The sequence below is a fragment of the Solea senegalensis genome, linkage group LG5 (genome assembly GCF_019176455.1).
Source record: "Solea senegalensis isolate Sse05_10M linkage group LG5, IFAPA_SoseM_1, whole genome shotgun sequence".
NCBI classification, from domain to species: domain Eukaryota; kingdom Metazoa; phylum Chordata; class Actinopteri; order Pleuronectiformes; family Soleidae; genus Solea; species Solea senegalensis.
This window is the reverse complement of record NC_058025.1, coordinates 26,855,820-26,872,789: the sequence shown is the minus strand read 5'-3', so window position 1 is coordinate 26,872,789 and position 16,970 is coordinate 26,855,820. Positions and strand designations below refer to the sequence as shown.

Genomic DNA, 16,970 nt, shown 5'->3' with positions numbered 1-16,970 from the left:
AATGCAAATATTATCTGAAATGAAAGGTAATAACTGTGTATTTAGTGTATTGTCACATATGTGTCTCATATATGAGGATTTAACCTACAAATATCCAGATATTTATATTTATGTTATTTATAAGTCATATTGCACAGCCTTTATTTTTATAAATAACAAAAACAGAAGGAAATAAAATAGAATCAAAAACTAAATCAACAGTAAGACTTAGAATGTTGACTATAATACATTTGACACTGTGATAAATATCTAATGTATTGTTGTTATTAGAAAAATAATATTCGGGGCCCTTCAGCCCAATAACACTTTATTGGGCCCCTAAGGCTATGTTATGCACCCCTGATGTCTTGATGGGGCCCTCAGTGAAATAACAAAGGTGAAGTCATGTGACCTGTTCATTACTACCTTTGTATCACTGTGGATTTGCCCTCACCTGAGTTGTTGTGTCTTCGTTTGTACCAAGCGCCGTCCGCAGATTTCTCCTCGGCGTTCTTGTCCTCCTCCGCCAACATCACCTCCTCTGCAACACAAACACCGACGCTTGAATAAAAGGTCCCGCCTCCCCACAGCAGCACAGTAAAGTGAGGATGCGGCGCGTGTGTTGTTGTCGTCGACCTGCTTTGCAGATCCATTCCCGGTATCCCGTTAACTCTCGCTCTATTTGCTGTCGCCTGCGGAGTTTCAGGAATCGTTGTCTCTTCTCCACTCTCTCTCTTTCCTTGGCAAACTCTCTGTAGAAACCACACACACACACACACACACACACACACACATATGATGATATTATGAGTGATAATACCATCAAAACTTACTTGACTTTGTCCTTATGTCAGCTTCCTGAACGAATGAAAAGTGAAAGTTATCTTGGAATGACGGGCAGAAGCATTCACTCAGCCATGAAAGGGTTAACATGGACAAACTGGATTGAGACCAGCAGAGGGCAGCACCTGTGACCCAACAGAGGCAGAAACATCAAGAATGACACACTGCAGCTTTAAGATTCTTGTTTTTCCACTTTAAAATCTTTTATTTACATACATTGTTTCCTAATGGAATCTAAGGAAAACTCATGTAAGTGTGCTTCAGAATCAGAGCTTTTCACAATAATACTGTACATTAAACCATTATTTTAGTCAGAATATGATGATGATGATTGAATTATCAAACTACTGTGTCGTCTTCCATGTGAATAACACTCTAATACTACACCACTCATATGTTACAGCTGATGTAACATAGAGACACATAGAGACACACAGAGACAACATCTTTGTTGTCTCTGTGCTGCTTGTTGCCAACATCAGACTTCTGTCTGTTCTCAGATGTGTGAGACAGAGAGAGGAGGCGGGAAATGAGAGACAGGGACAGAGAGAGAGACCAGTAAACTGAGAGAGACAGAGAGAGAGAGAGAGAGAGGGAGAGAGAGAGAGAGACAGCACAGAGAGAGAGACAGGACAGGGACAGGGACAGGGACAGAGAGAGAGACCAGGAAACTGAGAGAGAGAGAGAGACCAGGAAACTGAGAGAGAGAGAGAGAGAGAGGACAGAGAGAGAGAGAGAGAGAGAGGGACAGAGAGAGAGAGAGAGAGAGAGAGAGAGAGAGAGAGAGAGAGAGAGAGAGAGAGAGAGACAGAGAGAGAGAGAGAGAGAGAGACAGGGACAGGGACAGAGAGAGAGGAAAACAGACTATTGAAATAACAGGAATCTCTTCAGTCCGCCCCCACCCATCACAGATTGGTGTGTCTCCCACACAGCAGGGAGGGGGTGGGAGTGAGGGAGCTCCACTCTGCATTGCAGTGGCAGCCTGCTACCTTCCTTCCTTCCTTCCTTCCTCAGGATGTTTCCTCCTCCTTACATGTGCCTGACAGCAGCACCAAATCTCATTTTGTGGCTACATTATTTTGTGGTCACTTCTTTAGAACCTTTTCTGGTATAAACACTGACTTTTTTAGGAAGAGTAGTCCTAAAGGAGACCTATATATATACGTATATATATATATATATATATATATATATATATATATATATATATATATATATATATATATATATATATATATATATATATACACATATATATGTATATTTTGTGTGTATATATACCTAACTCATATATATACTGTATGTACAGTGAGGTACATACAGTATATTTTAGGGCTGAAAAAAATACTTGACAAAATTAATCGTCATAAGCGTAATATTTTAATATAAACAAACTTATAACCTTAATCATTTTCAATTTTCCAAAAATCAGGTATATTTCCACATATCTGATGTAAAATAAACGTTTGAACATAGTTGTAGAACTAATAGTAGCAGCATTTAGGTCCTTTTGTTGTGTTACCAGTTTATTAGTTTTGATGGAGCCTCCAATTAATACTATTTTTGTAAATATTTCATGTAATACTGGAGTAAATGTGATGTTTCTCACTCTAAATGACATGTAATGTAATGTAACCTGACAGCCCCGCCCCTCCGTACACCTGTAATACGCTTTGTTCTACTTAGCTAAGCTTCAGTGCAAACAGTCTGTCTTTGTTCGCGGCCTCATGCAGGCGTCTGTCTGTCCCTGTCTGACCTCCCACCTCCATCACAGTATTCTGCATCTGTGTGTGTGTGTGTGTGTGTGTGTGTGTGTGTGTGAAACAAGACTTCCTCTCATGTGTTGCATCACCACGTCTGACTCAGCAAACGTTACACAGAATAGCTTGTGCTTCCTTCACCGGCAGCACAGACCGTGGAAGATGAACCAAAATGACACGGTCTGGTCAGCAGGGGATTTCCCCCCGGGGTTGCCACTGTTGCCTAGCAACAGAGCAGCAGCCGGACACAAAGGACAACATTTTTAAGGTCATTTCTCATTTTAAATGTTTTGATCTTTTTTTTATGACTTTCGTTCATATTTGGGGGCCGGCGGGGGTCAATGGTGGAGCAGCTTGACTTGCGGGTCGTGGGATTGATCCCCTCGCTGGGCACAGACATTAAACCCCAAGTTGCTCCTGATGGCTGTGATGGCACACCGCCGGCCAGAAGCCTTTTTTTTTTATTAAACTTTATTAAAACAACGCGAGAACAGGTTCAGTGGAACATAAAATCGTGATTTAAGCACGATTCAGGCTAAACCATTTATACAAAACCTGACACGTGTGGTTGTGGTTCAAACTTTGATCAGTGTCACATCTCATCCATCGTGTCCAGCACACTGATGGAATAAAAGGCCCTGATCTCCCCTGAGGAGGAGGAGGCGTCTGCAGCCTCTCAACCCTGCATGTATCTGCTCTCCTGCCTGCTCTGAAGCTCAGATCGTGGCCTTTGAACAGCGGCATGGCGCCCACACTGCCCGCCACACAGCATCAGTGACCTTCCACCTCCACAGTAACTGTACGGCCATGTGACAACTTCTGTGGCACGAGCAGGAAACGAGGGAGGATAAGACGAGAGCGGAGTGAGGGGGCAGCTAAAGGCTACCTGCCCTCTCTCTACCTGTGTTTACATGACATGAATGTACAGGATGTGATTGTGTACGTATAGTAAAGGTGTAGTGTGTGTGACTTTTAAAAATAAACAAATGTAAAAAATGCTATACATTTGGCCAACAGCAATTAAAAGTCAAAACTTCACAAAATTATATGTTAATTACAAATAATAATAAACTAATTCTTATATTTTGTGGTATTTTCTCTCAGTGGTCATTTCAGCACCACACTAACACTGAACAGCTCCTCTGCTCTGGCTGAGCTCTGACTGAGTGCTGTCCATGGTGCTGATCACTTCCCCTTTCACCCTTCCTCTCTCCATTTTTCAGTAAAATAGCCCAAACAAAATCCTCATTGTTGTTTAATACAGACTGTATACAGTGTGTGTTGCGGGGTAGCTGTGTTTCGTTAATAGTAACTAACATGTTCAAGGGCCCATTATAGAAGCATGCACTGGGGCCCTTCGTTACAATGACACGCCACTGTGCCTGTAGCCAGAAAATGTAATTTTGAAATGACAAAGTCTTGTTTTGTCTCGCGCTCTTAAATGATTTATATGTGTGTGCTCATGGTCATTTACACAGCGCAAGTAGTCATTTGTATGGAAAGAAATAATTACAGTCAACTAAATCAAGTACAAAACAAACACAAAACCTTCTCGTTCAACCGCCCATAAAACAATTCATAAATTAATCTATTTTCCCCTTTTTTCTGGTTAAATAAAGATTAAATAAAACACATTTAATAACTTTTGAGAACACAGCTCCCCTTTCTCCTGGCTTCTTTAAAATGATCATGTGCCCGTGCTTCCCTGATCTGACTAAGACTGTTGATGTACCAAACGTCTACTGGTCTCATTTGCTGACACGAGCGATAATACAGGTTTAGGCGAGAGCATGTGCTCGGATCAGGTAATCCACAACGGTCCTAGTCTTCTCCATACATCGATTTATCTGTGGCCACAATATCAACCACATATTGATTTTCTTTCTCTGGCTGTACTGTTACACATGGGTAATGGCAAAGTTAATTGTAGAGCTGCACAAAGTACATTGATTCACACACACACACACACACACACACACACACACACACACACACACACACACAATGCTCTCTGAGATATTATGGTTTTAACATATGTGATGAAACAAAGGTTCAAAGTGAGACGCGGTTAATATAAGTACAAACAATCTACTATGTTGGAAAGGAAATGTGCATTGCTGATTCTGACGTCAAATTCAAGGACTTTCCAGGACCAATTCCCCTAAATTGAAGGACAGAGCGTGTTGACAGAGCTTAAGATGGGAGGGCATCTTGTAAGATTTGTATTTTTATTGATTTGCATCTTAACTTTATTCACTCATCGCTCTGCATGACACCGGGAGTGATTAAGACTCCATGTTCGTTCTGTGTGGGCCTGGTCTATGTACATCCAATATAATATCAGCTTCACTTCTTTCTTGCACAAACGTTCAATGGTCATTAGACACCTAATTAGAAGCCCCTTGTGTTTTTTTTGTGCCTACATTTGTGTAACAGGTTCACGAATGTATTTCTCACCCTTTCACCAGAAAAGATCTTTACGTTTGTCCTTGAACTCCTCATGAGATGCTGCTTTAGATTTGGCTGGCTGCTTGGTTTCATTTGCTAGCACCTGAATTTGCAGATGACACAACCACAGTGGGGCTTTTCTTCTCTAATGGCAGCGAGGCTGCATATACTGAGGCGTGCAGATGTCACTAAACATCAAGAAGACAAAGGAGCTAATTATAAACTTCAGGCAACACAGGGAGAGGCTCCTGCCAATGGAAATGAAGACAGAGGAGGTGGAGATTTCTCAAACGGACCGGTGAGTCTGCTGCTTTGGTAAAAAAAAGGCTCAACAGAGGTCTGGACTTTTCCTCAGAACTCTGAGCAAGGCCCACTTCATGTTTGAAGTCCTTTGTAGAAAGCATAGTGACATACTGACATCACAGTCTAGTATGGAAACTGTTCAACAGCTGACAGAGCGAGGCTCATAAAGACCCCACTGCGCCCCTTGAGGACATTTCTAGGTCTCGCAGCCACAGCAGAGCGTGCAACATAAGCACAGCTTCCACCCTTGACAGCACTTATTTGCTCTATTACCATCTGGAAAATGTTACAAAAACCCTAAAGGCTCGCGTTCCAAATGACATTATGTCACCAGCAATGACAATAAAGGCATTCTATTCTATTCTATTTCATACTGTGTGGTTTTCTTTCTTTTTTTATTCAGTGTTTATATAAAAATCCTTATTTACATATTCTTTTTGTATTTATATTCGTTCATGATGCTCTTTTTCAGTTGCACAACAAATAAGGTCTTCTAATAGGCTATTACATGTACATTGCATATTATATAGACCATTTTAAATATCTATATAATGATAAATATCTAAATGTGCACATAAATAATATGGGTGATTATTTTAATGTTTTATTTACACCCGTCACCCTGTTTTTGGTTCCTACCTGCCTGTGTTGTCAGGTGGGAGAGATTTCAGTGACGGACTGTGCGCGTGTGAATAAAAAGTATGAAAAGTAAAAAGCCCTGAGAACGAGATTTCACATTTTCAATCAAACTGAACACAGAACGTTCGCCAACGACACATCGCGAGCAGCCGCTTTGCATCACTTGATGAAGTGGGTGGAGTTAAATAAGCATGCATGTTAAGATGTATGTGTGTGGGTGTGTTTGAAATAACATGCATCGAATTGAATTTCTATTATGATTTGTTTCAGGAAAGGTTGGGAAACAACAAGATAAAGATAAAACCAAGACGGAGGATTCTTGTTTCAAACAGGAAATGATCATCTCAGGTTGTTCTTACCCTGACAGGACGCCGAGCACCAGGTTGAGCATGAAGAAGGACCCGATGATGATGAGCGGGATGAAGTAGAGCCAGTTCCATGTGTTCCCTAAGGCGTCGTTGGCCTGAAAACATCAACACAGAGAGAAACAAACACACTGTTGATTTGTCACAGTTGAAGTGAATCATTTAGTAATGGCTGACTACATTCTTATTATCCACATAAAGGTTTGAGAAAATAAAAGCTTCTTAAATATGAACAAATATCACATTCAAACCATCGTCAATTGAGTTCACACAATGCTGATTAAGTGCATCTGTGTTAGGAACTTCAATTAAAGCTCTAGTAGGCAGGATTGCCTAGTTGACAACAGGAAGTCAGACACCGTTACAACATTAAAAGAATAAAAGCCCCCATTTTGTAACATTAGGGGTCGATTTGGTGATGGTCCTTCCTCGTTACACCCGGGCAAATATCGAGGTGATCTAACGTAAACTACTACTACTTCATGTCTCCTCATGGTGGCGCTGCTCATATGAATGAGGGAAACTAATTTTTTCTTTCTTCAGTTTGACAGACATCGCGATGTATCGCTGTATGATTGTCTTGTAATATAATATAATAATATACTGATGACCACAGAACCATTGTATCGTGATATTATTGGTATGCTGGACCGATATCTGATCGGTGACCAGTATCGGACCGATACTGACGCAGAGCATGGTCTCCTCTCTCGTGATAACATTGATAATACTGTGTTTGTGAAGCGGTTTTCGTGAATACTGGGCCAAACTTCACCGCTATGACACAGTCTGTCCTCGTTTGCTTCCATCTCTTCTGTAAGCACTGGCTTCATTAAAAGACAATAAAGTGTGTGTGTGTGTGGTTCTCTGTTGTTCCATCCATCGCTGCCTGAGGGCTTCTCTCTGCATTCATGTTGACACGATCCTTCACTCACACTCACATTATTACATTACGGACGTTCATTTGATTGCTTCAAATTGTCTGGCGATGTACTTGCTATTTATTGAAACCTATTGTGTCCCTTGCAATCCTTTATTAATTTCTCATTTTGCCATCCATAGATTGTTCTCCCAGATAAAGGACTCGTCTGAGCAGCTGTAATTGCTTTGTCCGCACAAAAGAGACACCGTGCAGCTTAATCAGGCCGTAAAACTCTCACGCCGCATGAAAGAGGAGACACAAAGTAAGAATAAAGTGAAGAACGACGGATTAATGTGGGTCCAGCAGTCTCTTCAGCTCCTGAAACCCCCAAAGTACACAAATTACTGTGCACCAAACATGAGGCAGAAAACATGAGGTACTAATAAAGACTGGTGAACACAGTGGAGCTTTTAGCAGATATTAAGACACATATTTCTCCAGAACTGTGCTTCAGGGAGGAGTATGCAGTAAAACAACCAGGTTTAGAACATAATAGTTCATGGAGACTGTCAACCAGCAATACTACATTTAGTCAGGCCTCATTTTTGGATCTGAAACATCCTACAATCACAGAACAAGAGTAAGAATAATAATAATAATAATAAAGAAAAATAAAATAAAATAAAATAAAGAAAAATAAAATAAAATAAAATAAAGAAAAATAAAATAAAATAAAATAAAATACAATAAAGAAAAATAAAATAAAATAAAATAAAATCAAGAAAAATAAAGTAAAATAAAAATTAAAAAAATAGCTGACTTGGCTCAATGTGTTGGGCAACCAGCACAAACAGAAGTTAGTGCTGTTACAGATTTTAGCCACTAACTAAAATCTGTGTAACTTCATATGTGTTTTAAGCCCACAAATACACCCACAAATTTCCCACACCTACTGAGAACTGACTGGAAAACATGGAATAAAAGCAATAGTTTCTTGAAAACCAGGTTTATGTCGACTCTATTAGTTCTTCACATGAATGATCCATGTTGAACTGCTGCCAAACAGGCCCTGGGTTAGAAAGGTGGAATCATCTGTTATAATGTAGCTCAGAGCTGAAAGTGGCTGCAGAGGCCTAAGTGCATTAGCTGGTGGAGAGAGGAGACAATAGAGAAGCCATTAGAATCACTGCTCTGCTTCCAAACAGCAGCAATACCACACCCAGACACAAACTACATGTGTGCTGGTGATCAAACACCTTTCAAGCACTTTTAAGGAGATTTGAATGCTTTTTTCCAGCACCTTGTCGCTGTGGTAAATGAATATGAATGTACACATTCTATAAACAACCACAATTATATATAATTATATAAATAGTCACCGTCGCACACACGAGTAAGGTTACTTGTAATGCCAGCTCCCTGTATCTGTGGAAAAACTCTTATATCAAACCATATGAATGATTATTTCACTCTATCACATCAAAAGAGATGGAATTTTCCCATAAACAATCCATCGTAGTCACTGTCGCACACACAAGTGAGGTCCAAGCCAACGCGCTCGTTTTGGGAAAGAAATGCTGTGAGTATTTCAAGCATTTGAAGCACGTCATCGCTCATTCAAGCACTTTTCAATCCTTCAAAACTCAACATTTCGCGATTTCGAGCAAGGTTTGCGTTAACGCTGTTAAAAACGCGTGCAGACACACGCAAGGACTGCAACGATAGATGAAAATGATTATTTCTTTTTTTATCACCCACTGGTTTATGAACCATCTTGTTTTTTCTTAAACCAGAGGAGGCCACATTTGGATGAGAGGGTGGAGCTGAGGATAGATTTGTTGAAATGTTCATGAAGGAACGTGTAGGGAGTAGAGATGAGCAGTATATACATGTATGATATCTTTATGGCGACATGAGACAAGATATGGTCTTAGATTTTGGATATCGTGATATATCGATAAGGAATGATTAAAAAGTATATCATGATTTATTCCCATATAAAAAAAAACCTGAATCTGAATGATTATTATTTGCTTCCTTCAAAGATATTCAGATAAGTTTGAAGCAATGATTCTATTATTCTTCTTCTTATTATTATTATTAATAATAATCAGGTGAGGTCGGCGAAGCCTCCTCTGTCGCTAACAGCTCAGCTAACAGGTGAGTCCACCTGCTCAGAAAGACATTTTACGTCTAGTTTCAATTCTACTGCAGCTTCAAAGTGGAACTCCGCCGGTCTTTTACGCTCATTTAACAGCTTCGGAGTCGCTGTGATGGTTACATGTCTCGTTGCAGGGAGACGGGGCGGCTGTCAGAAAACATCCTCAGTACGAGATGTAGGATTGTTCACAGAGTACGTGTACTGTACTTCTTTAAGTACTGTACATCTGTGTTACTTTCTACACGTAGAAACATGAACAAGCAGCAGTGTCTGTCAGACACAAGAGTGGGGTCTCCTAATGACAACGTGACAGCCTGGGTTTTGCCCCTTATCCCCTTACAGCCATGATGGATAGCCACTCTGATAAAGAGGAGCCAGCAGTCGAGGGGAATGAGACGGCTCTCACTCCGGCTCTCCCTGACAACTCAATCCCAAAATCACATTCAGCCAAAACAGCAGCCTGGGCCTGAGCGGTCAGAGTGAATTAGCAGCCTGTCAGTGATCGAGGAGACATACAGGCGAGTCACCCTTACACCACATACGGACTCATTCTGGATTAACACCTCAGGATAATGGGGATTATCCATCATGTGAATCCTGACAGCGGCTGAAACAGAGGTGTTGGTGAAATGGAAGCAGCAGTGAACATAAACTATAGGATCATCAACTCCAACCTCCAAATGTTGTGTTATGTTCATATTATATTCACATGTGCCCATACGGTCTATACACAATATAAATCCTAAATTACAGACACATGTATTTGAATTGTTAAATTGATAAAAGAATTTACAAAATGAATTCAAACTTCATTCTATGTATGTTATTAAAAACATAATGCATTCATCCGGACTAAAAACATGGGCCGGGCCCCACCGACCGGAAGCAGAGGACGCGCAACATCCGGCACAACCGACTACTCACATACAACTACACCATGTGTCTACAGTGGAAACTGCGATCATCAAATGAAAACTGCGGACGTTGAATTTATTATTAACTGATGCTGCACGACATTTTTGACACAGGAAAACATGAACGCTAATAATCCTGCCCTGCACAGCAGCGCCCTCTGCTGCCCTTAATGCAAAGACGCCGCAGTAAAAGACCGTAAAGAAACCAGAGCGCTACAATAACACGCCTGTTTAAAAGGATGATTGCTGCAGAGATGAAGCTGTTCCTGTAGCACTTGATCTTTGACCTTGAGACTGAAGGTGCTGAGGTTCACTTCACTGCCGCGGTGACTCCCCGATCAGCCCATCAGTGCGTTGTTGTCTCTTAAAGACACAACACAGACAGCGAAGACAACACACGGGTCATTCTGGTTCTGTTTCTATGGAACCGGGACACAACTGACACCGGTGAGTGTTCACACACACACACACACACAGCCGGACCCATCACTCATCGTTGAAAAGGGAGCGGTGGAATATATGCTTCTACTTCGTCTAAGAGAGCTGTTTAACCCTTGGTAAATAATACACAACTCCTTATATGGACATCCTGGGTGCGTGTTTAAAAAGTACTTATGTGTTGTTGAGTCAAAGTTCTGATTCATTTTTAATCATTTAAATTTACATTTCACAAATGTACTGCTATTTGTGTTTATAAAGTTGGTGTAAATTAAAATTGTTATAGCCTCTGAATATACTGTACATTAACACAGATGTGAACAAAGTCATGTTTAGGCCTCAAAATCTGTGATTTATTTTGAGGAATAATAAGAAGGAGAACACTTCAAACTGTATGTGATTGACTCACTGCAGTTTCATGCAGCCGTGCGGACGTAGCAGTCGTGGAAAACTAACCTAAACCATGCTGTGCCGTGCCGTGGTGGGACCATATAGTGGAAACGGGCCATACTCAATCAGTGCATATATCTGAACCTCCTTCTCTTGCTTTCGACAAACAAACTACTTATGAATGCTGTCTCCCTCCTCCCTCCTGTCTCGCTGTTTTCCTCCCTCACCACCAAACTAGGAGGAAATTGTGCTGCTAAACACATGTTTGTTGTTTTCCCACTACAGCTGTTTCATTATTTTAGTCTATTACATAACTGCTTCCCTGCCATGATATAATTCTTACTCTTATGCAAATGCAGGAGGAGAGCTGTGATTTGGTTCATACAAGCAGTAAAGCATTAATGGGAGCAGTGGCGGTGTGTGTGCGTGTGTGTGTGTGTGTGTGTGTCTGCCTCTAATCATCCCCCCCGAGGAAGGCTGGGAGGGGAAGGAGTGATCAGGGGGAAACGCTGTGTGTCTCAGCATGGATGCAGAGAGCAGACTGGCGTGTACATTTACAGTGACACATGCTGCAGACTGGGCAGGATGAAGAGCATCAGGAGCATCAGGAGCATCAGGAGCATCAGGAGCATCAGGAGCATCAAGAGAGCAGAGCATCAGGAGCATCAGGAGCATCAAGAGCATCATCAGGAGCATCAGGAGCATCAGGAGGAGCATCAAGAGCATCAAGAGCATCAGGAGCATCAGAGCATCATCAGAGCAGGAGCATCAGGGGAGCATCAAGAGCATCAAGATCAGGAGCATCAGGAGCATCAAGAGCATCAAGAGCATCAGGAGCATCAGGAGCATCAGGAGCATCAGGAGCATCAAGAGCATCAGGAGCATCAGGAGCATCAGAGCATCAAGAGCATCAAGAGCATCAGGAGCATCAGGAGCATCAAGAGCATCAAGAGCATCAGGAGCATCAAGAGCATCAGAGCATCAGGAGCATCAGGAGCATCAGAGCATCAAGAGCATCAAGAGCATCAAGAGCATCAGGAGCATCAGGAGCATCAGGAGCATCAGGAGCATCAGAGGAGCATCAGGAGCATAGGAGCATCAAGAGCATCAGGAGCATCAGGAGCATCAGGAGCATCAAGAGCATCAGGAGCATCAAGAGCATCAAGAGCATCAGGAGCATCATGAGCATCAAGAGCATCAGGAGCATCAAGAGCATCTCAAAGAAACAGAAAAGCCCAGTCTCTGTGTAAAGGAGTTGACAAGTCCCCTTAATGCTACTGTATAATAGGTCCCCACAACAAGAGTATTAACGAAACACACACACACACACACACATTTCCATTCATTTGGACAGTCTATACAAAGAGTTATCCCATAACTCGTTAATGCCTAACCTTAACCTAACCTAAACTCAAATGTGTTTCTGCCTCATTAGGACCAGGTTTTGGTCTCCATGAGGACCACCAGTGACATGAGTCACGTGAAGCTGAACTCTCGCAGCGTTGCGCCTCTCCGCTGCCTAATTTGGGGCGGCGCTAACAGCTAAGCTAACAGAGGTTACTTTCTACAGCCGTACTGGTGCATTGTAGGAGTAAATGTTATTTTAAATATTGGGGTTAGCATATAAATATCTCTATTTTTGCAGCCTCCCTGAGTTTCACTGCATTAACCTTTCATATGTGCAGCTGTGGCTAACGTGGAGGTGCTGCAGCAGCATACGGCTCCACCTCGAGCGTACGAGTGTAGGCGTGACTGTTTACAGAGGCAGCGTGTGAATGTGACACGTAGTGTAAAGTGCTGGAAGTGGTCGTTACGGCCGTTTAAGTCCATTCACCACCATCAACACCATCAGTCCATCAACCATTCACCCAACCATCGTCATCAATGCAGGGTTTGGTGTGTGTGTGTATTACTGAACCACACAAATGACGACGTCCTCTACACCAGTGGTCGTCCCTGGACAACAGTCAGTCATCATCTAACCGCTTTATCCTCCACTCGAGGGTCGTGGGGGGTGGGGGGTGCTGTGCCAACCTCAGCTACATGGGGCGATAGGCGGGGTACACCCTGGACAGTTCGACAGTCCATCGCAGGGCCACACACAACTAGAGACAAACAACCATTCACTCTCACACTCACGCCTACAGTCAATTTAGAGTGTCCAATTTACCTAATCCCCACATTGCATGTTTTTGGACTGTGGGAGGAAGCCGGAGAACCCGGAGAGAACCCACGCACACACGGGGAGAACAGAAAGGACCTTGTTCCAACCGGGGCTCGAACCCGGGTCTTCTCGCTGCAAGGCGAGAGTGCTAACCACTACACGACCGTGTGGCCCCCCTGGACAACATTCACTCTCAGAATCACTCCTTTGGTCAGTTTAGAGTTTCCAGTGAATCTTCTTCTTAAAAATCGGATTCTTAAATAACCAGCACACCACATCACAATCAGAAAGCCAAAACAAATCAGGGTTCTTTTCCTGCACTTCATCCTCAACAACATTCAAATCACATAAATCACATAAACGCTGGGGATACTTTCATATCGCCGGTGGAAGGAAACCAGGCGTGATCTGTCCTCTCCTTAATTTAAATGTTCAATAAGGTTGAGTTAAATAAAACCTTTTTTAATTTGAACATCTGACCTTTGGTTTACTCCAAATCTTCTCTCCAACGACGTTTATGTATGTGAAGCAATTTCTCTTTGACTGTATTTACTTTTCGCTGAAGATTATTCCTAAAACTAGAATTGAACTGAAATGACTTCTCTTGACCGAGGAGAATTATTTGCATGATCCCACGTTGTCAGCCTCTCATAAGTCACACAGCCGGACCACTCCACGTCCCACGTTCATCCACCCCGCGTCTCCTCCCACTGCACATTATTTACATGATAACGTCTCAAAGCACGGCTCTGTAAAGAGAATCCTCAAAACCAGCAGCATAAAATACAATGGAAACAACCACCGAATCAAATAGTCTTAACTTATTTTCTGCACAAATATTCCACAAAAAATGACTTCTAACGAGTGGTCAGACAAAAACAAGGCCAACCACACGTGTGTCTAACATGTATGCACACACATGAACCTTGATCTGCACTAGAATGCAGCATCACTTTGTTCTGGGTCACGCCTACACTACAGGGTGGCGTTAACAGACACACGCGTGTGTTCCAGTGTTTCCTCACGCTCGTCACACTCCGACAACCCCAGCGCTTTTTGAGAGGCTGCGTTTGAAGCCTCTCAAACGCCCGCCCCTCCCCTCCCCTCCCCTCCCCTGCATGTAGCGAGTGAGGGAGAGGAGGCGGGGAGCGGTGCAGGGGGCGTGGCCTGGCATCTGATAACTAAATCGGACACCTATTTGCAGTGAAGAGCCAGACTCACATCGTAGAGGATGTTCACCCATCCCTCCATGGTGATGCACTGGAAAACCGTGAGAATAGCGAAGAGGATGTTGTCAAAGTTGGTGATTCCACAGTTGGGTCCGATCCAGTACTTGCAGGTGGTGTCATCTTCACAGGTCCGCGCTGGAGCCTTCTCACCACATGGGGAGTTGGAGGTCAGCTCGCCTACAGCCACAGACACATGACAGTGAACGCATCACACCAGTCTGTTTTGACTTGTTATTCTAAAGATACTTCACAGATACTATTGTGGCCCTGACACACCTGTGCAGTGACTTTATGTCTCCATGGTGTCACTTCCTGACAGATCTACTGCACATGTCTCCAAAGAGGGACACATTTGTCCTGTCAAAGGCTGGTTTTCTGGACAATGTGCAGGATGCTAAGCTAAGCTAAACTAAGCTGAGATACACTTCATTGCCAGTAAACTCTGATATACACAGTTTTTGACTTCATTAAAAATATGAAACACAAATTATTACTAAGTTTGAGCAAAATAATAGCAATAGCAGAATCATCAAGTAGCGACGCCTTAATATGTTCATTAAAATATTGACGTTTGCCCTGGTGTACTGATTATCATATTAGATATTAAATCGATTTTGACATATGTTGGATTTTCAGGGCGGATATACTGATTATTACTTGTTAACGAGGCCGATAACTGAAATTTGGAACTGATACGCATTCACAGTAAAAACTATGTCATTTCTTATATGAATTTTCTCATATGTACATTTTGGATCAAACCTGGATCAAAGTGCTATAAAAACAATCTGAGTCTTTATGTAATTTAATCAACTGCTTGTTTGGTTTTTACGACTTCTTGTTGAGCACTTTGCATTGACTGCACTTGATTTTGAATGTTAAGCACTTGGCAACATTATCATTTATTACGCTGTATATAAATGTTGGCACACGATTCGATTTGGGAGAGAATTTCATGCCAGAGGAAACCCTCCCATTTATCCGGGCTTATGAACAAGTGAGTTTATAATTAGTATTATTATTGTTCACTTATCTCTTTAACAACATGCTCCTCCTGCTCACCTGTGTCGTTCCTGAAGCAGGCGTAGTGGAACTTGCCCATGTAGAATTCCAGGCCAATGATGGCGAACATGAGGATGGCAAAGAAGAGCAGCAGGCCGATCTGCAGCAGAGGCACCATGGCTTTCATAATGGACTTCAACACCACCTGAAGACCTGAGGCACAACAAAACCAGCGTGTTATTAAAGCACGGGAGACAATTTACCGTTCTGGTTTCATTTCTTCAACATCTAAACCTCAAAATGTCCGTCTGGACAGAGAATGTCCTGTGAGTAAGTGCTTTGGCCCATTTTTCCAGAATGAAGAGAGTTCAATTTGAAATTTGAACAACATAAAACACTTTTCAAATGACATTTATTTGAGTTTTTGTCTCATTGTCCAAACAACAAATGGAAACCACATATGTTCAGGTGTTTTTCCAATTCTCTTCTCACACGTTGACTTTGACGTGCAACTTCTCAGCTTTCAGAAACCGGTGGAAAGTATTTACGGTGATGCAAACTGTCATCCATTTAAATCACTTCTTTATTTTATCTTTAAAGTTTTATAGCGAGGCCTTCACGTGACCTTGTTTTCTTATTTTATTCATTCATTTATTTGTGATAATCTGTCTGGCCTTTACCCTGACAGCTTTTATTCTACCACGCCTCTGTATTTTGGTTTTTAATTGCTCTATGTTAATCCTGTACCATTATTATTGTACTTTTATTCCTTGTTGTTACTTTTGTTAACTTCTTGTCTGTCATCTTGATTGTCTTTGTAAACTGTTGCTGGTGCTGTATGAACACTTATTATTATTATCCTAATTGTTGTGATTTGGTGTATATATATATATTATAGAAATAAATTAGGCTCCGTTTCTGGAATCTTTCAGATAATTCTGTGTTATTACCGTTCATTGTGACGCTGTGGAGGAAAAACAGTGTGTGTGCTCAACTTACTGGGAATGCCAGAGACCAGTTTGAGCGGCCGCAGGACCCTCACTGCCCTCAGTGTTCTCAGGTCAAAATTAGTCCCCACAGTGGCCAAGATCCTGCACACACAGCAACAACATGGAGTCAAGATCACCGGCAGCAGAGCACGAACGACGCAGATGCACGATCAATAAACACAGCGCAGGTAAACGGAAGAAGGGGAGTCTGGGTCAGGGTCCACACATCACGGCAGATAGTTTATTCTTTATGTTGTTATGTTTTAAAAATATAAAATCTATAAATATATATATGTATATATATATATATATATATATATATATATATATATACATATACATATATATATATACATATACATATATATATATATATATATATATATATGCATATATATGTATATATATATATATATATATACACACACACATATATATATATATATATATATACATATATATATATATATTGGATTGTTGAGTC

The 16,970-nt window shown here is 41.7% G+C and overlaps 1 protein-coding gene across 4 annotated transcripts in view; it reads right to left on the bottom strand.

The window, feature by feature from the left end:
- The window catches only part of cacna1ba (calcium channel, voltage-dependent, N type, alpha 1B subunit, a), an 84,727-nt gene that overhangs the window by 46,448 nt on the left and 21,309 nt on the right, over window positions 1–16,970 (bottom strand). For all 4 annotated transcript variants that reach the window (XM_044026771.1, XM_044026773.1, XM_044026770.1 and 1 more), the window contains exons 4-9: window positions 16,497–16,588; window positions 15,558–15,710; window positions 14,488–14,672; window positions 6,332–6,435; window positions 616–731; window positions 434–520 (exon numbers count right to left, since the gene is read on the bottom strand). In XM_044026771.1, the coding sequence (XP_043882706.1) occupies window positions 434–520; window positions 616–731; window positions 6,332–6,435; window positions 14,488–14,672; window positions 15,558–15,710; window positions 16,497–16,588 (737 nt within the window). The remainder of the gene's footprint in view (window positions 1–433; window positions 521–615; window positions 732–6,331; window positions 6,436–14,487; window positions 14,673–15,557; window positions 15,711–16,496; window positions 16,589–16,970) is intronic.